Here is a 16,674-nt window from a genome sequence, read left to right as displayed (position 1 = left end):
AACAAATACATCAACATTCGTAACATCACAGACTGCTGATCTAATCACACAAAAACGGAGAGGACAGTACGAAAAATCAGTGAAATCGTACAGGGATAATGCAACACAAGCATCATTCTGTCATTAGCCAATCAGGAACCAGAAGTCTTTGGGCGTGGCCTATTATTTAAATTTGCTTTGTTAGCCAATCAAATGCTACGGAATCACTTGCAATCTATCTAATGATTATTGTGTCTGTTTCAGCTTGCGATGCTGTGTGACGGAAATCCGTTCAGGAAGGTTCATCAACACTGACAGTTTTTAAGTGAAGACACTGAAAGTGGAAGTGTAGTGTTACTTAAAAGTGTTACTTAAAAGTGGAGATAAATAAGACAATACCAAACGCCATGAACTGCACGCGTATTGTAATAGCTCTTCTCATCTCTACCATTAATTTCATGCTTTTATATCAAACTATTTCAAGGAAGCCCCATGTTCAAACTATGGAATTTCAGTCAAATATGAAAACACGACGGACAAATCCTCCAAAGACAGTATCGTGTTTTAATGGGATTAACGTACCAGAGACCATCAATGATAGTTTTGTGGAAAACACTTTTTCAAGATGGCGGACAAGAGATCCCAATGACCACATGCTGACGATTGAACCTTTAGGGCGCCTAGGAAATCTGATGTTCCAGTATGCGTCTCTGCTTGGTATAGCTTTACGTAACGGAAAGAGGCCGTTTATCAAGCCGGATAATGTTCTGAATACAGTATTCAATCTTTCTTTCGTTGAAAGTTGGGATACGAAACAATGGCTCCAGATTGCAGAAAGACAGTTTGCAAGTTATTCGCCGGAATTTGAACATTTGCCAGCAGGAAATTATGTTATGGGTCATTACTTCCAATCCTGGAAGTATTTTCAACCCATAAGAAAACAAATTAGGAAAGAGTTTAGGTTTTCGGGTCTATATGAAAGACTACGGAGAAACATATTTCATCTTTACACATCTCCGTACAAGAATCGAACCGTGATAGCTTTGCATGTAAGACGGACAGATATGATGACACCAAACAATGCAGGTTATACAGATGCCTCGGTTTCGTACATATACAAAGCTGTTCAACATATGAGGGACAGGTTTCGTAATCCAGTGTTCCTGATAGCTACAGATGACAAGGCCTGGTGTCGACAGAATTTGGACTCTGAAGATATGATTTTGATGACTACGACTAATCCGTTCGTGGACTTCGGAGCTTTGATTTTGTCAGATCACATGATCATGACGGTTGGAACATTTGGATGGTGGGCTGCGTGGCTTATAAATGGTTACACCGTGTACTATAAAGATTATCCTACACCTGGGGGGATGCTGGAAGCGAAGTTCACGAAAGAAGACTATTTTATGCCGCATTGGATTCCAATGGGTGGATAAATAAACAATAATCGTTAATTTAAGTAAGGTGTTGATGGGTACTCGGATAGGCGGGTAGAGCACGGGACGGGCGTAGGTGGACCTCGAGTCCTACCTACAGGTTCTACTTCACCAGATCAGAATAAGTCGTTCAACGAGCAGTTTTCGTAGAGCCTTGAGTGCAGATGAAATCATCTTGCAGCTGTGATTGGATGATTTTGTGAAGAATTTTAGGTTTTTGTAATGTACATCCATCCAGTAATTAAAGCTGATGTTGTTATTCTATATTCAGTGCTGTCTGTTTCAACATGGTGGCTTTTGCTGAATGTGACCACAGATATTTTCAAGCAAGTGACATTTGGTGTGGAACTGGGGCACATGTCTCATCTACTATGTTTACCACAGTGGATATAAGTATTTCCATTTGGTTTACACCTAAATGCTATTTTACTGAGATTGAGTTAGCAGTGTCATGCCACTGACAACGATATTACTAGTAGTGGCACGTGGTCCTGTATACAAGTTAAGCAGAGCTGCTCGCGGAGAGTAGGTGGATGGGTGACCGAGTTCATCAAGTTCAACTTCAGATGCTCTACTGTTTAGGCAAGTGACTTTGTGAAAAAAACATGCCCCTGTTCACCCAGCTGTGTATGGGTACCCGATAGGAATTGGTAATGTGTTAGTGCCTCAATGACAACTTAGGTTAAATACTCCCCAGGGAGCTGAAACTTAAATTCCACACTGATCCATTGACGGGGTAACAATAAAAATACTGCGTATCGCCTCTTTGATCGATAAATAATTTACAAATTACCACGAGAATTAGGTTTGCAATAGCAAGCGGCAATACACTGGATGACGTAAGTGGCAACATCAATAAATAACAAGCAAAATAACATAAGTGAGCGCACTCACGAATGTCTAGAATGTGTCACTTTCGGTTGTGTTGAAAGAGCCATGTGCTCCGTTTCTGAAGTTGGTGGGGGCGGTCGGGTAGCCTAGTGGTTAAAGCCGTGATGTTGCTGGAATATTGCTAAAAGCGGCGTAAAACGATACTCACTCACTCACTCACTCTGCAGTCGGAATTTAAGCCTGTGATCGTGGGTTCGAATCCCAGATTTGTCCTGATTGTGTTTCAAGGTTTGTCAGCACCATACCCTAGACTAACGCTTAGTCTCTGAAAACATATATTTTGATAGAAACAACCAAGTTCTTTTAAACTGAAAAGGGGCCTCGGTGAAATGGAATATTCAGAACCCAGTGAGGACTGGAAGGAAAGGAAAATAGGATCATTGCGAGAGTGTGAGACAGTCTACACCATACCCGTGTATCTATGCAACGTGCGAACTCGTAATGATACATTTATTACAATAGCGAGGTGTACGGGATTTTACGAACTAAACTTTCGTGTACAACTCCCAACGTTCAGCCTCATTGTGTACACGTCCATTCCGCTCGTACATCACACGACTAAAAGCCAGATGTTTTACCTTTGAAACAAACGCAAATTCAGCCCGTACAATCCCGTACAGCGTGAAAACATAGTCCCTTTTGAAGTATGACTAATACTACATCCATCACCGGAACAAAAGCAAAAGGTGCTACTGTGGAGCAATTTCAGCATGTGTCCCAACTCGTTTGCCTGAGGCAAGGGAGTTAATTGATTATAAAAGTGCAGTTTCCACCATTGCCGAACTAGGCTGGAATTATGGAGATATGGAATTTTTCGGCTGGACTAACGAGTCTATTCATTGTCCAATCAAAATCGCGCAACGAAATCGACATCCGGTTTGTAAACTTCAGGGCAGATATCAGTCGATTGCAGGATTTGCATAGCATGTGTACCGCCAACTCGGCCTCTTCAAATATTTTCAAATCTTTTCATGTTATTAATCAAGGTGCTCACGTGATTTCACGCACTTAGCGAAGTAAGACCTGTTTCTTCACAATATAATGTTTTCATTATCGATCAGATCGTCTTGAATGGGTGCCGCCATTTTGTTTGAAGCCAAAGCAAGTGACGTGAGAGGTGGAACCTGATTTGTGAAAACATCACTCCAGCTATGAGTATGTAAATAATCGAGTCTGGGCCAGACAATCCAGTGATTGACATCATGAGCATCGATCAACGCAAGTGGGATACGATGACATGCATCAACCAAGTCAGCGAGCCTGACCGCCCGATCCCTTTAGTCGACTCTTACGACAAGCAGATTCGCCAGTTACGACAAGCATGGGTTGCTGAAAACATATTCTACCCCGGATATTCACGGGTCACTTTATATATGAAGGTTCATATTTCAAATTAGTCAATTCACAATTATTGTTGAAAAGATATCACAAAGCGATTTATTTATTCATTTATATGTCAACAATATGTATATACTTAAAAACATAAGGGTGTTTGGTGTGCGTGCGTGCGTGCGTGCGTGCGTGCCAGTGTGTACATGTGCGAGGGGGGCAGGGGCGCTAGGGTATATAGGAAAAAGATAAATATGAATATATATATATATAAAGCCACGCCTACGAACAGACAACTATTTCCTGATTGGCTGATAATCAAATGGGAGGGTCTTGTGTTGCATTATTGCGATGCATAATGTCACTCATTTCGTGATTGTTGTCTACAGTTTTTGGTATGTCAATGATTAAATACGCAGTCTGTGAGGTTACTATTCGATGTACTTATAAGAATTAAGTTCAATGTCTATTTGCGTTAATGGGGTTATAAATGTATTAGCCGATGAGCACCCTTTGCGAAAAGCAACGAATTGAGTTTGCACACTGATTCTTACGTCAATACCTCTATAAACGCGAAACATATTGTTAAATTGAAGAGGGTGGGGCATGCAATACACGCCGGGGTCACAACACTAATAGGCGTGGTTTCCGTCACCACCGACATTATTATAATTATCACTTCTCCGGAACGAATTCCGGTACAAACAGCAGAACTGTCACCAGCGATTCTGATAAGGGAGGTAATTCTCACAAGCATACTCTCCACAAGGACGTACGGTGGGTTTGGTTTGGTTTGTTGTTTAACGCCGCACTCAGCTATATTCTAGCTACATGACGGCGGTCTGTAAATAATCGAATCTGGACCAGACAATCCAGTAACTAATATCATGAGCATCGATCCACGCAATTGGAATCGATGACATGCATCAACCAAGTCAGCGAGCCTGACCACCCGATCCCGTTAGTCGCCTCTTACAACAAGCATAGTCACCTTCTACGGCAAGCATGGGTTGCTGAAGACCTATTCTATCCCGGATCTTCACGGGTCACGTGCGGTGGGAGTTCTCGGTTTGTGTGCGTGTGTTGGCTCAAAGTTTAAGCAGCACTCAGCGATATTCCAGCTATAGGGCGGCCTAAAAATATTCGAGTTTGGACCAGACAAACCAGGCGTCTAGTATATGCTTCATCCTCTATAGTCTAGTGTAATATATATTCATCCTATGATGATAATGGGGATATATCACACTGACAAATCGAAATATTATTTTTCATAATACACAGACTTGCGGTATCTGAATTACATGGTAAATCCTAAGTTATCTTCCAATAAATTATTTATATCGTACAGTGGAGGGTCGGTGAGGTTGTCGAGTGGTTAAAGCGTTCCCTCGTCACGGAACCGAGTTCGACTCTCTCTAGGGTACAATGTGTGAGATCCAAGACACCCACCGTGGCATTGCTGGAATAATGCATAAACATGATTCACACACTCAAACACTGGAGCAAATTACTTTCACCAACACCTGAATCTCTGAAACGTCGGAACAGTTAACTCCCTTGCCCCGGGAAGACGACCAAAGGTGATGCCTGTACAGCTTCCGTAAACCTAGCGAATCACACGTAAAATCCACATATCTCCCGACCGTTTATCGACGTCCCTTTCACAATCAGGCAGGAACCTCGGTGATGTTAGTGCACGTAGATAGTTATTGCAGGATCCGTTGGTTGTGGATTTTTTTTCATTTTACGCTGTTAGGATCTTTGATTACCAGTGCTTGTGGGTATAACCAATGTGACAAAGTTAGTCCCTCCATATTAAGCTGACATCACACCAGTGTTGGGTTTGAGGTGAGGTGAAATGGGGTCTAACTTCGAGGTGATGTGGGGTTTAACGTCGTGTCCAAGATTATTGAGCTTATCTACGTGTGTGTGTGTGTGTGTGTGTGTGTGTGTGTGCGTGTGTGTGCGTGTGGCTGCTTGTACTAGTACGGACTTATGCCGATTTCATAGTGCTAGCACAGTGAGATACCATGCCACATGAATACCCCCACTCGGGGAGCCGACCAGTCCTGATATCAGCCACTCTATGTTGAGCGCCAGACAGGGTAGCAACAAGTTTATTTTTTTAACGTATTTTGGTATGACGCGGCCGAGGATCGGACCACGACCTTCCGCTCTACCACTAGAACACTAGACCATGGAATCGATCTGTTGCGTTTGATATCGGACATCAACACAATACCCGCGCTCGTGGGTTTCACCGAAGTGGTAAATGTCTGAGACCTGCATGACTTCGGGTATTCCTCTCACATTAAGCTGACACGTCGTGATATAACTGGAATACTGTTAATAGCGGCGTAAAACAGAACTCACTCACTACTACTACCACTCCAGGACCGGGGGTAGCCAAATAGGTAAAATCCTCACGTCGAAGGCCCGGGTTCGACTCCAACATGGATATAATGTGATCTTTCTGGAACACCAACTCGCTCACTCCAACTCTGGAGCAAACAATTTTCATTCAGGCCTGAGGCGATGTGAGGTGAAATGGGGTTTAACGTCCAAGATTATTGCACTTATATAGCGACGTGCATGCACGTGTGTGTGGCTGCTTGTACTAGTCCGGAGTGATGCTGATTTTTAGTGCTAGCCCACTGAGATACCATGCCGCAGTTTAACATGAATACCCCACTCAGACACAGTAGACTGACTCCAAGCCGACCAGTCCTTGTTTTTGCCCCTTAGTGTCGAGCGCCAGGTAGGGTAAGAACAAGTACCACATTCAGACCTGAATCACTCAGACGTCGATCTTTACCGCCTGCAGGGTGCAATCGGTGGTACGGGTTAGAATAGGTCCCCAGCAACTTATGCTAGCTGGTAGAAAGGGGTGACTAAATGGATCGGGGGGTCAGTCTCAGTGACTTGGTTGATGGCGTCTCCCCATACGCCCCGACAGAGTGGATCGTTGCTCACAATACTCATCACTGGATTGTCTGGTCCAGACTCAATTATGTACAGGCCGCCGTCGTATAGCTGGAATATTGCTGAGTGCGACGTTCAACAACAAATAAACAAACTGCAGGATGAAAGCCAATTTGTTGTTCATGGTTCAGCTAACCCATTATAATCACCAGTCAATGGGAATGACATCGTTACATTAGGGGGGATATTTTACAATAAAAGAAATATAGATTTTTATTCTATGGTTTGATTTTAGACGTAAAAAGTAAGTGTAGCGTTTATGCTCAAGTTTTATTCATAATTTTAAAACATTAATGTTAGATACTTTTGTGGTCTCTTCTGTATTTTTGTAAAACCCTCGTTTATGGTGTCCATGATAAAAAGTAAAAAGCAAATATAGCGTTTATGCTCAAGTTTTATTCATAAATTTAAACATCAATATATGATTACTTTTGTGGTCTCTTCTGTATTTGTGTAAAGCCCTTGTTTATCGTGTCCATCTTCAGTAAACACAAGAACACAAAAAAGAGAGTGAGTGAGTAAATATTACTTAAGCCGCATCAGCATTATTGCAGCCATTCGCGTCTTACTCAAAGAGAAATCACAGTTTGCTCAAACATAAAAACATTGATCATAATAATATTTGAATATATATTCGCGCTTTCTTTTTTCGACCAATTCAAGCTCCTTATAGCGAAACTGTGTCGCTCAATCTACAATAAGATGGACTTTAGATATATACCTGACGGACATAACGCCTTAACATAAACGGTTTTCGTTTGGCAATATAGCCACAAACGAACGAGTCGCATCGCGATCTACGTTTGTCTTGAAATTGTGGTAAGTGAAAATATCTTCTTTCCCCCGTTTCGAAGTTGCATGCTTTCAATGCGTACAGGGTTGTAGGGGGTTATCTGGCGTATTTAAAAAAAGTCAATGATGGGTGGAAGACATAAAGACAAGATAAGTATAGCATAGGTGCATAAATACCCCAGGGTCGAGCCATAGTGCATCTATTACAGACAGTGTATCTATAGAAATGATTTTGTGAGTCTCGCGTGTTTCATTAGTTGTTTAATTTGGTCGGTTTGCCCACAGGAAGAATTTTAATACGTTTCTTGCATGTAAGTTGTCATACATGCTGCGCGATACTATATGCAAAACAATATCAAAATTGAATACATATTTTACCGACACATGTACAGTATAATCCTGTGCCTGATGACACATACGTGTATACACGCTGCACATTCAGAACAAAAAACTTGTTTTGTTGTAAACATATTTTTATTCCCAGAATGTACATGAAACAGGATCAGTAAACAAGCAAACCATTTGTATGTAAAAAATCCTCTCCAGGATAATACAAAACATTAAATTGCAAAAATTGTATCTTACTATTGGTTAATACAACCGCGGTGAGGAGATACGTTGTCATGACATATCTCAAATAGGAGTAAGTGAGTGAGTATGGTTTTACGCCGCGTTTATCAATATTTCAGCAATATCACGGCGGGGGACACCAGAAATGGGCTTCACACATTGTACCTATGTGGGTAATCGAACACGGGTGTTCGGCATGACGTCAAACAATATTAAACACGTGGAAGTCACGTAAAAAGGAAAAAGACCCCCTTAAAGATTCGGGTTGGGATTGGTCTTCAGCAGCCTATTCTTGTCATAAGAGGCGACTGACGGGATCGGGTGGTCAGTCTCGGTGACTTAGTTGATACATGTCATCGTACCTCGACGGCGTTAGACGTTGCTCATAATATCAACCACTGGTTTGCCTGGTCAAAAATCTCCTCATTTAAGGCGATGTCACTAAATAGCTTATTTGAATATTGTTAAGTGCGGCGTTAAAACAACAAACATTTTTATCAACTTTCATAATACCATGGCCCAGTGGTGGAAGAGCCGCATTTCGCTGTGCATAGTTGTGTCCCTTTGTCATACCAGGATCCTATGCTCATGAGTTCGAAACCCAGCTCATCCATTCAATTAAGATCTGATGACGATTGGAGGACTAAGTGTTTGTACTTTTTAAAATGAATTTGGACCATTTTTTCACAATAAACATCTCACAAAAACATGAAAAGTCCATCATACAGAGAGTTAATGTACAGAAAATTGAATTAGTTTAATTATATTAAGTAGTTGATAGAAGCTGCTTGGTTACTTGTTTTTTGGATAAATTCCAATAATCCGTCAAAGCTATTTACAAATCTGATGGAAGTATAAATTTTAACACCGCAATCGTTTCAAATTGTATGTTTAGTTAGAATTTATTTCCCTGTTTGTCAGATAACACATTTGTAATGCAGCTAAAATTATTTCATTGCTCATTGTAGATTCGAACGCGTGTCCCCGCCCAACAAAGTCACCTCGATGAGTCACAGTAATGACAAATTACCTCCCTTTGAAAGTCGGAAGGTGGGCGGAAATGAAGATCTCAAGATTTAAGATGGCTGCCACCTCAAACCCCTATGTCTTATAGCAGTGATAATATTTCGGTATTATTGTATGGCAGATTGCTTGATGACGATGATCTAAGGGAGATTTCGATTTCGATAGGATTACGTTGAGAAATACTTCACAATGTCTGCAGCGGAGCTTTACTGCAAGGTAAGAGGGGCTGAAGTAATTATGGACACCTGTTTGGTCAAGTCGACAGGCGGGCACCTGCTAAAATCTACATTGACTGATTTGACAGCCTGTGGAAGTAACTGACAAAGATCGTACGATTTCGATGTCGGACAGCTTGGACAAATATGGCGATTTCAATGATCATAATGTCAAATCAATAATGTGAATTTCGTATTACAATGACACATACCAAAATAATTGTTCACTGATTACGACTTCATGGATCTTTTTGTTGTTGCTATGATCCGAACGTAAATTTGTTGCCATCTGATCATTTATGAAAAGCATGGAGCATGAGTACCTATGGAATGGCACCAACGAGTAATTTATTTACTTACAACACTGAGCTGATCAATATGGGGAATGTTTATCTGCGAAATGGGAGGGGCAGATTTGGCTCGGATCTGTTTCAGTGTTGTGTAAGGGTCGGAACAGACGATCCTCATTTTTCATACAGGATTTGAAGGCTTACCTATAGTATATATGTAGTTTATTCTTTCATTTAGAATAAAAAAAATGATAAAAACAAGAGGGCATTGATAATAACCATACCGGTGTACAGTAAACAAATGTTCGACATGTTTGATATGAGTTAAAAGGGTTCAGATAGTTGAGTGAATTATATATCCTCATATCGATGTGCAGCCTGGTACATAACAATATTGGTAACATATATTAAATCCCATGTATTAACACAAAACAATACATCATTATTAATTTTGATATGTAAGGACATTCAAAGTTCTTTTCATTGAACACATATTGATAACTATATTCATAGGCAGGTCCAGGGGACCCCCCCCCCCCTTTGAAAACCAAATGTAGTATGTTGTTGGCAGTAAAATCATGAGACAGGATTTCGATATTTTGGACCCCTCCCGTTTATAACATGTATAAATTGCTGGATCTGCTCTTGATATTGTCTCTGTTTGGAAATGAACTGTTCGAAATTAAGTGTCCTTGAGATGTGCAGTGGTATTTGAATCTTGGGACACCTAAATCTTTACATTTATTATATGGGTAATGACAAGCATGCCTTGAAGTTCATGCTTAATTTGGGTGTAATGAGATGAATCTTGTTATTTCCTATCTCTAGGATTTGAGTTTGACATGTGTAAGGAAATAAATAGCTGATATCCCACGACCAGGATGTACAAAATTATATAGAACGTATTGGAACATGATAAGTAGTGAATTAATTCAATGAAATGAATAGTCCTGAAGCTTACATTTTTGAAAGTTTCATTGAGGGATTTGTAATCATGGTGATTATAGAAATTATTGTAAAAAATATTAGTTTGTTTTGTTTGTTTGTTGTTTAACACCCCTCTCATTCGTATTCAATCTACATGAAGGTGATCTGAAAGTAAGTAAGTGTGGACCAGATAATCCATTGTGATTGACATCATGAGCATTGATCTTTGCCATTGGGATACGATGACATGCATCAACCAAGTCAGCGAGCCTGACCACCCGATTCCGTTAGTCGCCTCTTATGACAAGCATGGGTTGCTGAAGACTAGTGGGCGGTCGGGTAGCCTAGTGGTTAAAGCGTTCGCTCGTCACGCCGAAGACCCGGGTTCGATTCCCGACATGGGTACAATATGTGAAGCCCATTTCTGGTGTCCCCCGCCGTGATATTGCTGGAATATTGCTAAAAGCGGCGTAAAACCATACTCACTCACTCACTCACTGAAGACTAGTTGAGAGGACTAGTGGAAACTTATTTCAAAACTGGTTCCTTTGTTTACATTTTCTGACAGCTATTAAATTCCAATTTGTATTAAAATTGAAGCATTGAGAACTGACTAGAATTATAGACCTCAAATGCTACTAGTCAATGACGACTACCATCATCATTGACGACTACCATCATTAGATTCTTACATGTCCTCGTCACAATTTTGTTACCACAGGCTCGTGGATTTCAGTCTCTGAAATGAAATATTTTACAGAAAATAATAGTTGTTAATTTATCTTAATAAAATATAATATAAGGGAGCCCAGAGAAACCTGCCTACTTACTACTAAACTGGACTGTTTGTTACTGGGTCTGCATGTCGACTAGCTTGCAGACTAGAGCTGCAACGAATACACTATGAGGCGAATACGATTCGTATCACGAATATAGGGTAACGAATACGAATATTAATTCACGAATACAATAGTAAGTCTGATGTAGCAGCTGAAATATTATTTGTAATATTTGTTATATTCAGTGAAACATTGACAACATAAATTATTTGACATGGTTTGTTAATGATTAATATATCATACATTTATATTCTGCACTTAGTGTTGTGTTTGAAGAAATCTATGCATATTATATGTTCTTATGATATATTTTGGTACAGGGTATTTAAATATGCAGATGCTTGCATATTCAAAAATATTCGATTCTAGTGGCCACGAATAACAAGTTCAATTCATGAATGGATACGGTTCGATTCACCGAATACGCGAGTGAATCGTAACAGCCCTATTGCAGACCCGTGTGAATTTTGGAACATGACATCGATTGCATTCACTTGCTAGTCATGTGTGATCATAAAACATGAAGCTGTTTGTAGAATTTTATTTAAGAATTAATATCTAAATCATCCTTAAAAACATATGCAGTGTTGATGTTATTGTTCCGACTGATCCAGACAGGAAGTGTGACTTTCTGCACTTAATGACCTTCAACAGCTGGCGGCCATGATGGTCTGGCCTTTAAGTTTAACCCTTCAACAAACACAGCACTCACCTGTCACTGTTAACGGTGTTATCCTGCTTGGACCTTGAAGCAAGGACAACAGAAGGGTTAATGCAGGGTTTTACCTGACATACATTTTGTGTCCGTTATGCATACAATTTGAGAATTGACAGAAAATATTTCCAGTGGGATCCTTTGGGGATGCAACAAAGTGTGACTGAATTATGAAGTAGATAAAAATTGCAGCTGACATTTCTTCAGGTAAGCAGTGGTAAGAAATTCCTCAAACTTCAGAGTGCCAACGGTTAATTTTGTTCAATGGAACATTGAAATCCCATCTATATCTGTAATATCATAGTAAACAATGGTAAAATTCCTGGTAATCAAGTGAAATGACCCCAACTCCCCACCCAAACCCCCCACCCCCCACCCATGACCCCCCCACGCCCCAGCAATGACCCCAACTCCCCACCCATTACCCCCAACTCCCCACCCCCAACTCCCCACCCCCAACCCCCAACACCCCAACAACTATTAACAAGAATGAAAAGTGCATATTTGAAGGTGATGGAAAAAGCTACCCAAAACACTGCATGACAAGTAACGGTCAGTGTGGGTATAAAATGGTTCACTCCAGACGCAACTGAACTGCACTCTTGGAAGCTGAAAATGAGACATATTTTGAATACTTATATCTGTTAACATGCCTGTCTGTGTGACTCCTGGATGAGGATCCTGAGTACGTTATGTAAGAGGAAGACAAAGAGTTGCTGATTTTGTATTGATTATCTTCTGTAGCATGTACTCTATAGCAGTATGTGATTAACCCCACACCGCAGTCAGCTGCCAGCTTGTATCGCGGAGGTGGGGGTCAAGGTCCTGGTAATCAAGTGAAATGTGAAACACGTGTTCAGCCAAAGACTCCCAAAGTATTCAGAGCTCCAGATAAGCTGCGTATCTGCGTGAAATACGCATCAGAAATGCAGAAATACGCAGTAAAATATAATCCAAGCGTATCAAATACGCAACGAACATTACAAATACGCTACAAAAATAAAACTTGTGCGTATCATCAAAATATTGTGAAGTTACCCTGCGTATTCGATTAGCAAATCAGCAACTTATTTTGAAATTATAAACGGGCATACGGTCAACCTTGCCAAACTCCACGATGACAGTTACATCATGAACATTTGCCATCACACTTTCTTGTGGAAGTATCGTGGTATTTTTGAGTCCTATAAAGCTCTCGAACCCACACGACACCAGTTTGCAGGGACTAGATGAATAGTGTTTTTAAATATTTAACTTAAATACCCACATCTGTAAAAACTAGTGGGTAACAGAAATTTGAATACGCAGATTGAATTACTGATACCCAATGATTTTAAAATGCATGGGTAAAATACCCACAACACCAAAAGCTTATCTGGAGATCTGGTATTACTGGAACTCGCTGTCACTGTTTTAATGTATTGATAGGCCACAACAATTAGATTCCTTGTCATTGTACCCCAACAATGTGGATCGTTATTCCCAACAATGTGGATCGTTGTTCACAATAAGAATCATTAGATTGTCTGGTCCAGACTTGATAATTAACAGACTGCCGTCACATAGCTGGAATATTGCTAAGGGTAGTGTGACAATCAAATACAACCCTGACACAAAATATTGCGTTCTCTATGCATACACACGGTGCTGATGCAAATAATTCACATTGCGAGTCCTGGCTGTTTGAATCATTGAAAGACCTATTAAGATCCGGGGTAGAATAGGTCTTCAGCAATCCATTCTTGCTGTAAAAGGCGACTATGCTTGTCGTAAAAGGCGACTAACGTGATCAGGTGGTCAGACTCAATGACTTGGTTGATGCATGTCATCGATCCAAATCGCGTGGATCAATGCTCATGATATCAATCACTGGATTGTCTGGTCCAGACTCGATTATTTACAGCCAGCCATCACATAGCTGGAATATTGCTGAGCGCGGTGTTAGACAACAACGCAACCAACCAATGAATCATTAAAACTAACGAAATATGAAGACTGCATGTTATATAAAGTATGTTCTGGTTCTGGTAGAATATACACTAAAGGCTCAGAGTTGCAATGTCAAACGATCTTCAATCTATCATTGAAGGCCCCCTCTCATGAGCTTGTCATACCTGTCAAATGATATGACTGAAATTCATGGTGATCAAGTGTCACTAGTCTAGACCCCCGAGTTCATGCAGTGTCCCCTTCACCAGTATTTACCTGGTTCTTACTGTTAAACTAAGGCTTGGACCGATATTTCATGTGACTGCCAGTCCCTGTGGATCGACAAATAAAGTACCTTATAAATCTTTGTTGTTAAACATGTTAAACAAAACATCGGCGATATTCATATATGTATATTTTTCGAATGAAGTCAGCTGTCTGTTACCATCGGGGTTTCCGTTTGTCTATTTTTAGTGCAAGGAAATAACATTTTGCTTTGCTTCGAGGTTAAATGTATATTTGTAGCGACTTAGTCCATGTATTCTTGAAATATTGAAAAAAAGAAGAGAAAAAATTGTGACTGAACTTTGTGTGACTGTGAATGACATGTAGATCTAGCTAAGTTACCAGAGATGACGCCATTGCATTGAACGTGATGTTGAAAGAATTTAAACCAGGTTATTTTCATACTTTTTTTTTAATTTGTTGAAAGTTGGGACTGACAATAATTAGGGACATCTGGTAGTTTTTAGAGTTGCCAAAGGGGACACTGTCATGTCTTTGAGCCCACCCAAACCCCCCACCCCCCACCCATGACCCCCCACGCCCCAGCAATGACCCCAACTCCCCACCCATCACCCCCAACTCCCCACCCCTAACCCCCCAACAACTATTTACAAGAATGAAAAGTGCATATTTGAAGGTGATGGAAAAAGCTACCCAAAACACTGCATGACAAGTAACGGTCAATGTGGGTATAAAATGGTTCACTCCAGATGCAACTGAACTGCACTCTTGGAAGCTGAAAATGAGACATATTTTGCATACTTATATCTGTTAACACGCCTGTCTGTGTGACTCCTGGATGAGGATGCTGAGTACGTTATGTAAGAGGAAGACAAAGAGTTGCTGATTTTGTATTGATTATCTTCTGTAGCATGTACTCTATAGCAGTATCTGATTAACCCCACACCGCAGTCAGCTGCCAGCTTGTATCGCGGAGGTGGGGTCAAGGTCGCTATTTTAAATCGTCCTCGGTACAAATTTGTAGGGGCAGTAGCCTAGTGGTTGAAGCATTTGCTCGTCACACCAAAAACCTGGGTTTGATTCGTCACATGGGTACCATGGGTGAAGCCTGTTCTGGTGTCTCTGTCATGCTATTGTAGGAATACTGTTAAAAGTGGCGTTAAACAAAACTCACTCACAATCTTGCAGGTTTGGGCAAACAGACTAACATGAATTTTAAAGGCTGCTGACTAGTCTGAGACTAAGTAACAGCAAATGTCTTCCAAACTTTGTCACTACTGTTCATGAATAGAAAAACAATACAGAACCATTCAGTGTCTGAAATTAGGCATCGGTCAAGATGTCCTTTTCATGACCCTAATGCAGCATATTACAAGTACTTCCTAGGTGACCTGATTTGCATATTTATCGGATGGTGATATCAAGTTTATTGGATTGGTTTATAGCATCAGTAACACTATCAATTACATGATAAATATGGTGAAAAGGCTTCAGCCATGGTAACTTTGCTGTTCGGTAACTACCCAGTTATGTTTCATCTAATACTGCATGATGGGATTTTGTAGCAAAAGATAAGTCTGTATCTTGCTCAATAAATAGTATTCAAACACCTTTGTAGGGTTCATTGTTGGAATTTTCCGACATGGGCCCATTATGTGAAAATTTTTTACATTCCATATTCCGTATGGGTGGGTACACCCATACAGCACTATGTTAGAATGCCCCATTGTGTTTGAAAATGTGGTCCTTTTTCCAAATTTAGGGGTTAAAAGCACAAGACCGCACCCTAGAATTATCCCTGCCTTTGTGGGCATTTGGATTTAAATGAAGCCATGCTCACGATTCGGACAATGAAATGGAGGTATGATGTCAGACTGATCTGTATATAAGCACATATGGGTCTTGCTTTTAACCTTTTGGGGCGGTCGGGTAGCCTAGTGGTTAAAGCGTTCGCACGGCTCGTCGAAGACCTGGGTTCGATTCACGACATGGGTACAATGTGTGAAGCCCATTTCTGGTGTCCCCCGCTGTGATATTGCTGGAATATTGCTAAAAGCGGGGTAAAAACATACTCACTCACTCACTACTTTTAACCTTGAGAAGTATGATCATTGCAAGGCTTCAAATGGCATTTAGAAGTGAAACACATAAGAAAGAGAATTTTGGGATGTCGATTTATTTATTTATTTATATGATCATGATGATGATTATGAAGAAGGTGATGTCCATTAATTCTCTTCCTTATGACCATTGCCTTGAATTTGATAATTTGAGTGGATCAAAATTTTTAATTTCAACATTTTCAGTAGCACATTAGGCCTGACTTAAAGCCTTAGGGTGTTCATTTCCTTGAAAATGCCTTAAATTCTATCATGTCTATGGCTCAAGCAAATGCTAGTGGTGTTATGCAATGTCTATACTGAAGGAAATGTCAGCTGAAGACTTGAATAGCTGAACCCAGATTTAAGGAGAGATCAGCTCTGAATGGGTAATTACTACAGTAGA

At 40.5% G+C, this 16,674-nt stretch overlaps 2 protein-coding genes across 2 annotated transcripts in view; both read left to right on the top strand.

The window, feature by feature from the left end:
- Positions 1 to 386: 386 nt before the first annotated feature.
- On the top strand, positions 387 to 1,418 carry LOC139461182 (galactoside alpha-(1,2)-fucosyltransferase 1-like). Its single transcript, XM_071242776.1, has one exon. It carries the CDS (start codon positions 387 to 389, stop codon positions 1,416 to 1,418), a length of 1,032 nt encoding a protein of 343 aa, XP_071098877.1.
- Positions 1,419 to 9,162: 7,744 nt separating this feature from the next.
- Positions 9,163 to 16,674, top strand: part of LOC139461180 (unconventional myosin-Va-like) — a 166,427-nt gene continuing 158,915 nt past the window's right edge. Inside the window, exon 1 of the mRNA XM_071242773.1 lies at positions 9,163 to 9,224. Coding sequence (XP_071098874.1) covers positions 9,198 to 9,224 — 27 coding nt within the window. The 5' untranslated portion in view covers positions 9,163 to 9,197. The remainder of the gene's footprint in view (positions 9,225 to 16,674) is intronic.

Source organism: Haliotis cracherodii, unplaced genomic scaffold (assembly GCF_022045235.1).
Source record: "Haliotis cracherodii isolate W230 unplaced genomic scaffold, xgHalCrac1.p SCAF_14, whole genome shotgun sequence".
NCBI classification, from domain to species: Eukaryota; Metazoa; Mollusca; class Gastropoda; order Lepetellida; family Haliotidae; genus Haliotis; species Haliotis cracherodii.
The sequence above is the reverse complement of the archived record's forward strand: the minus strand, read 5'-3'. Positions and strand labels throughout refer to the sequence as shown.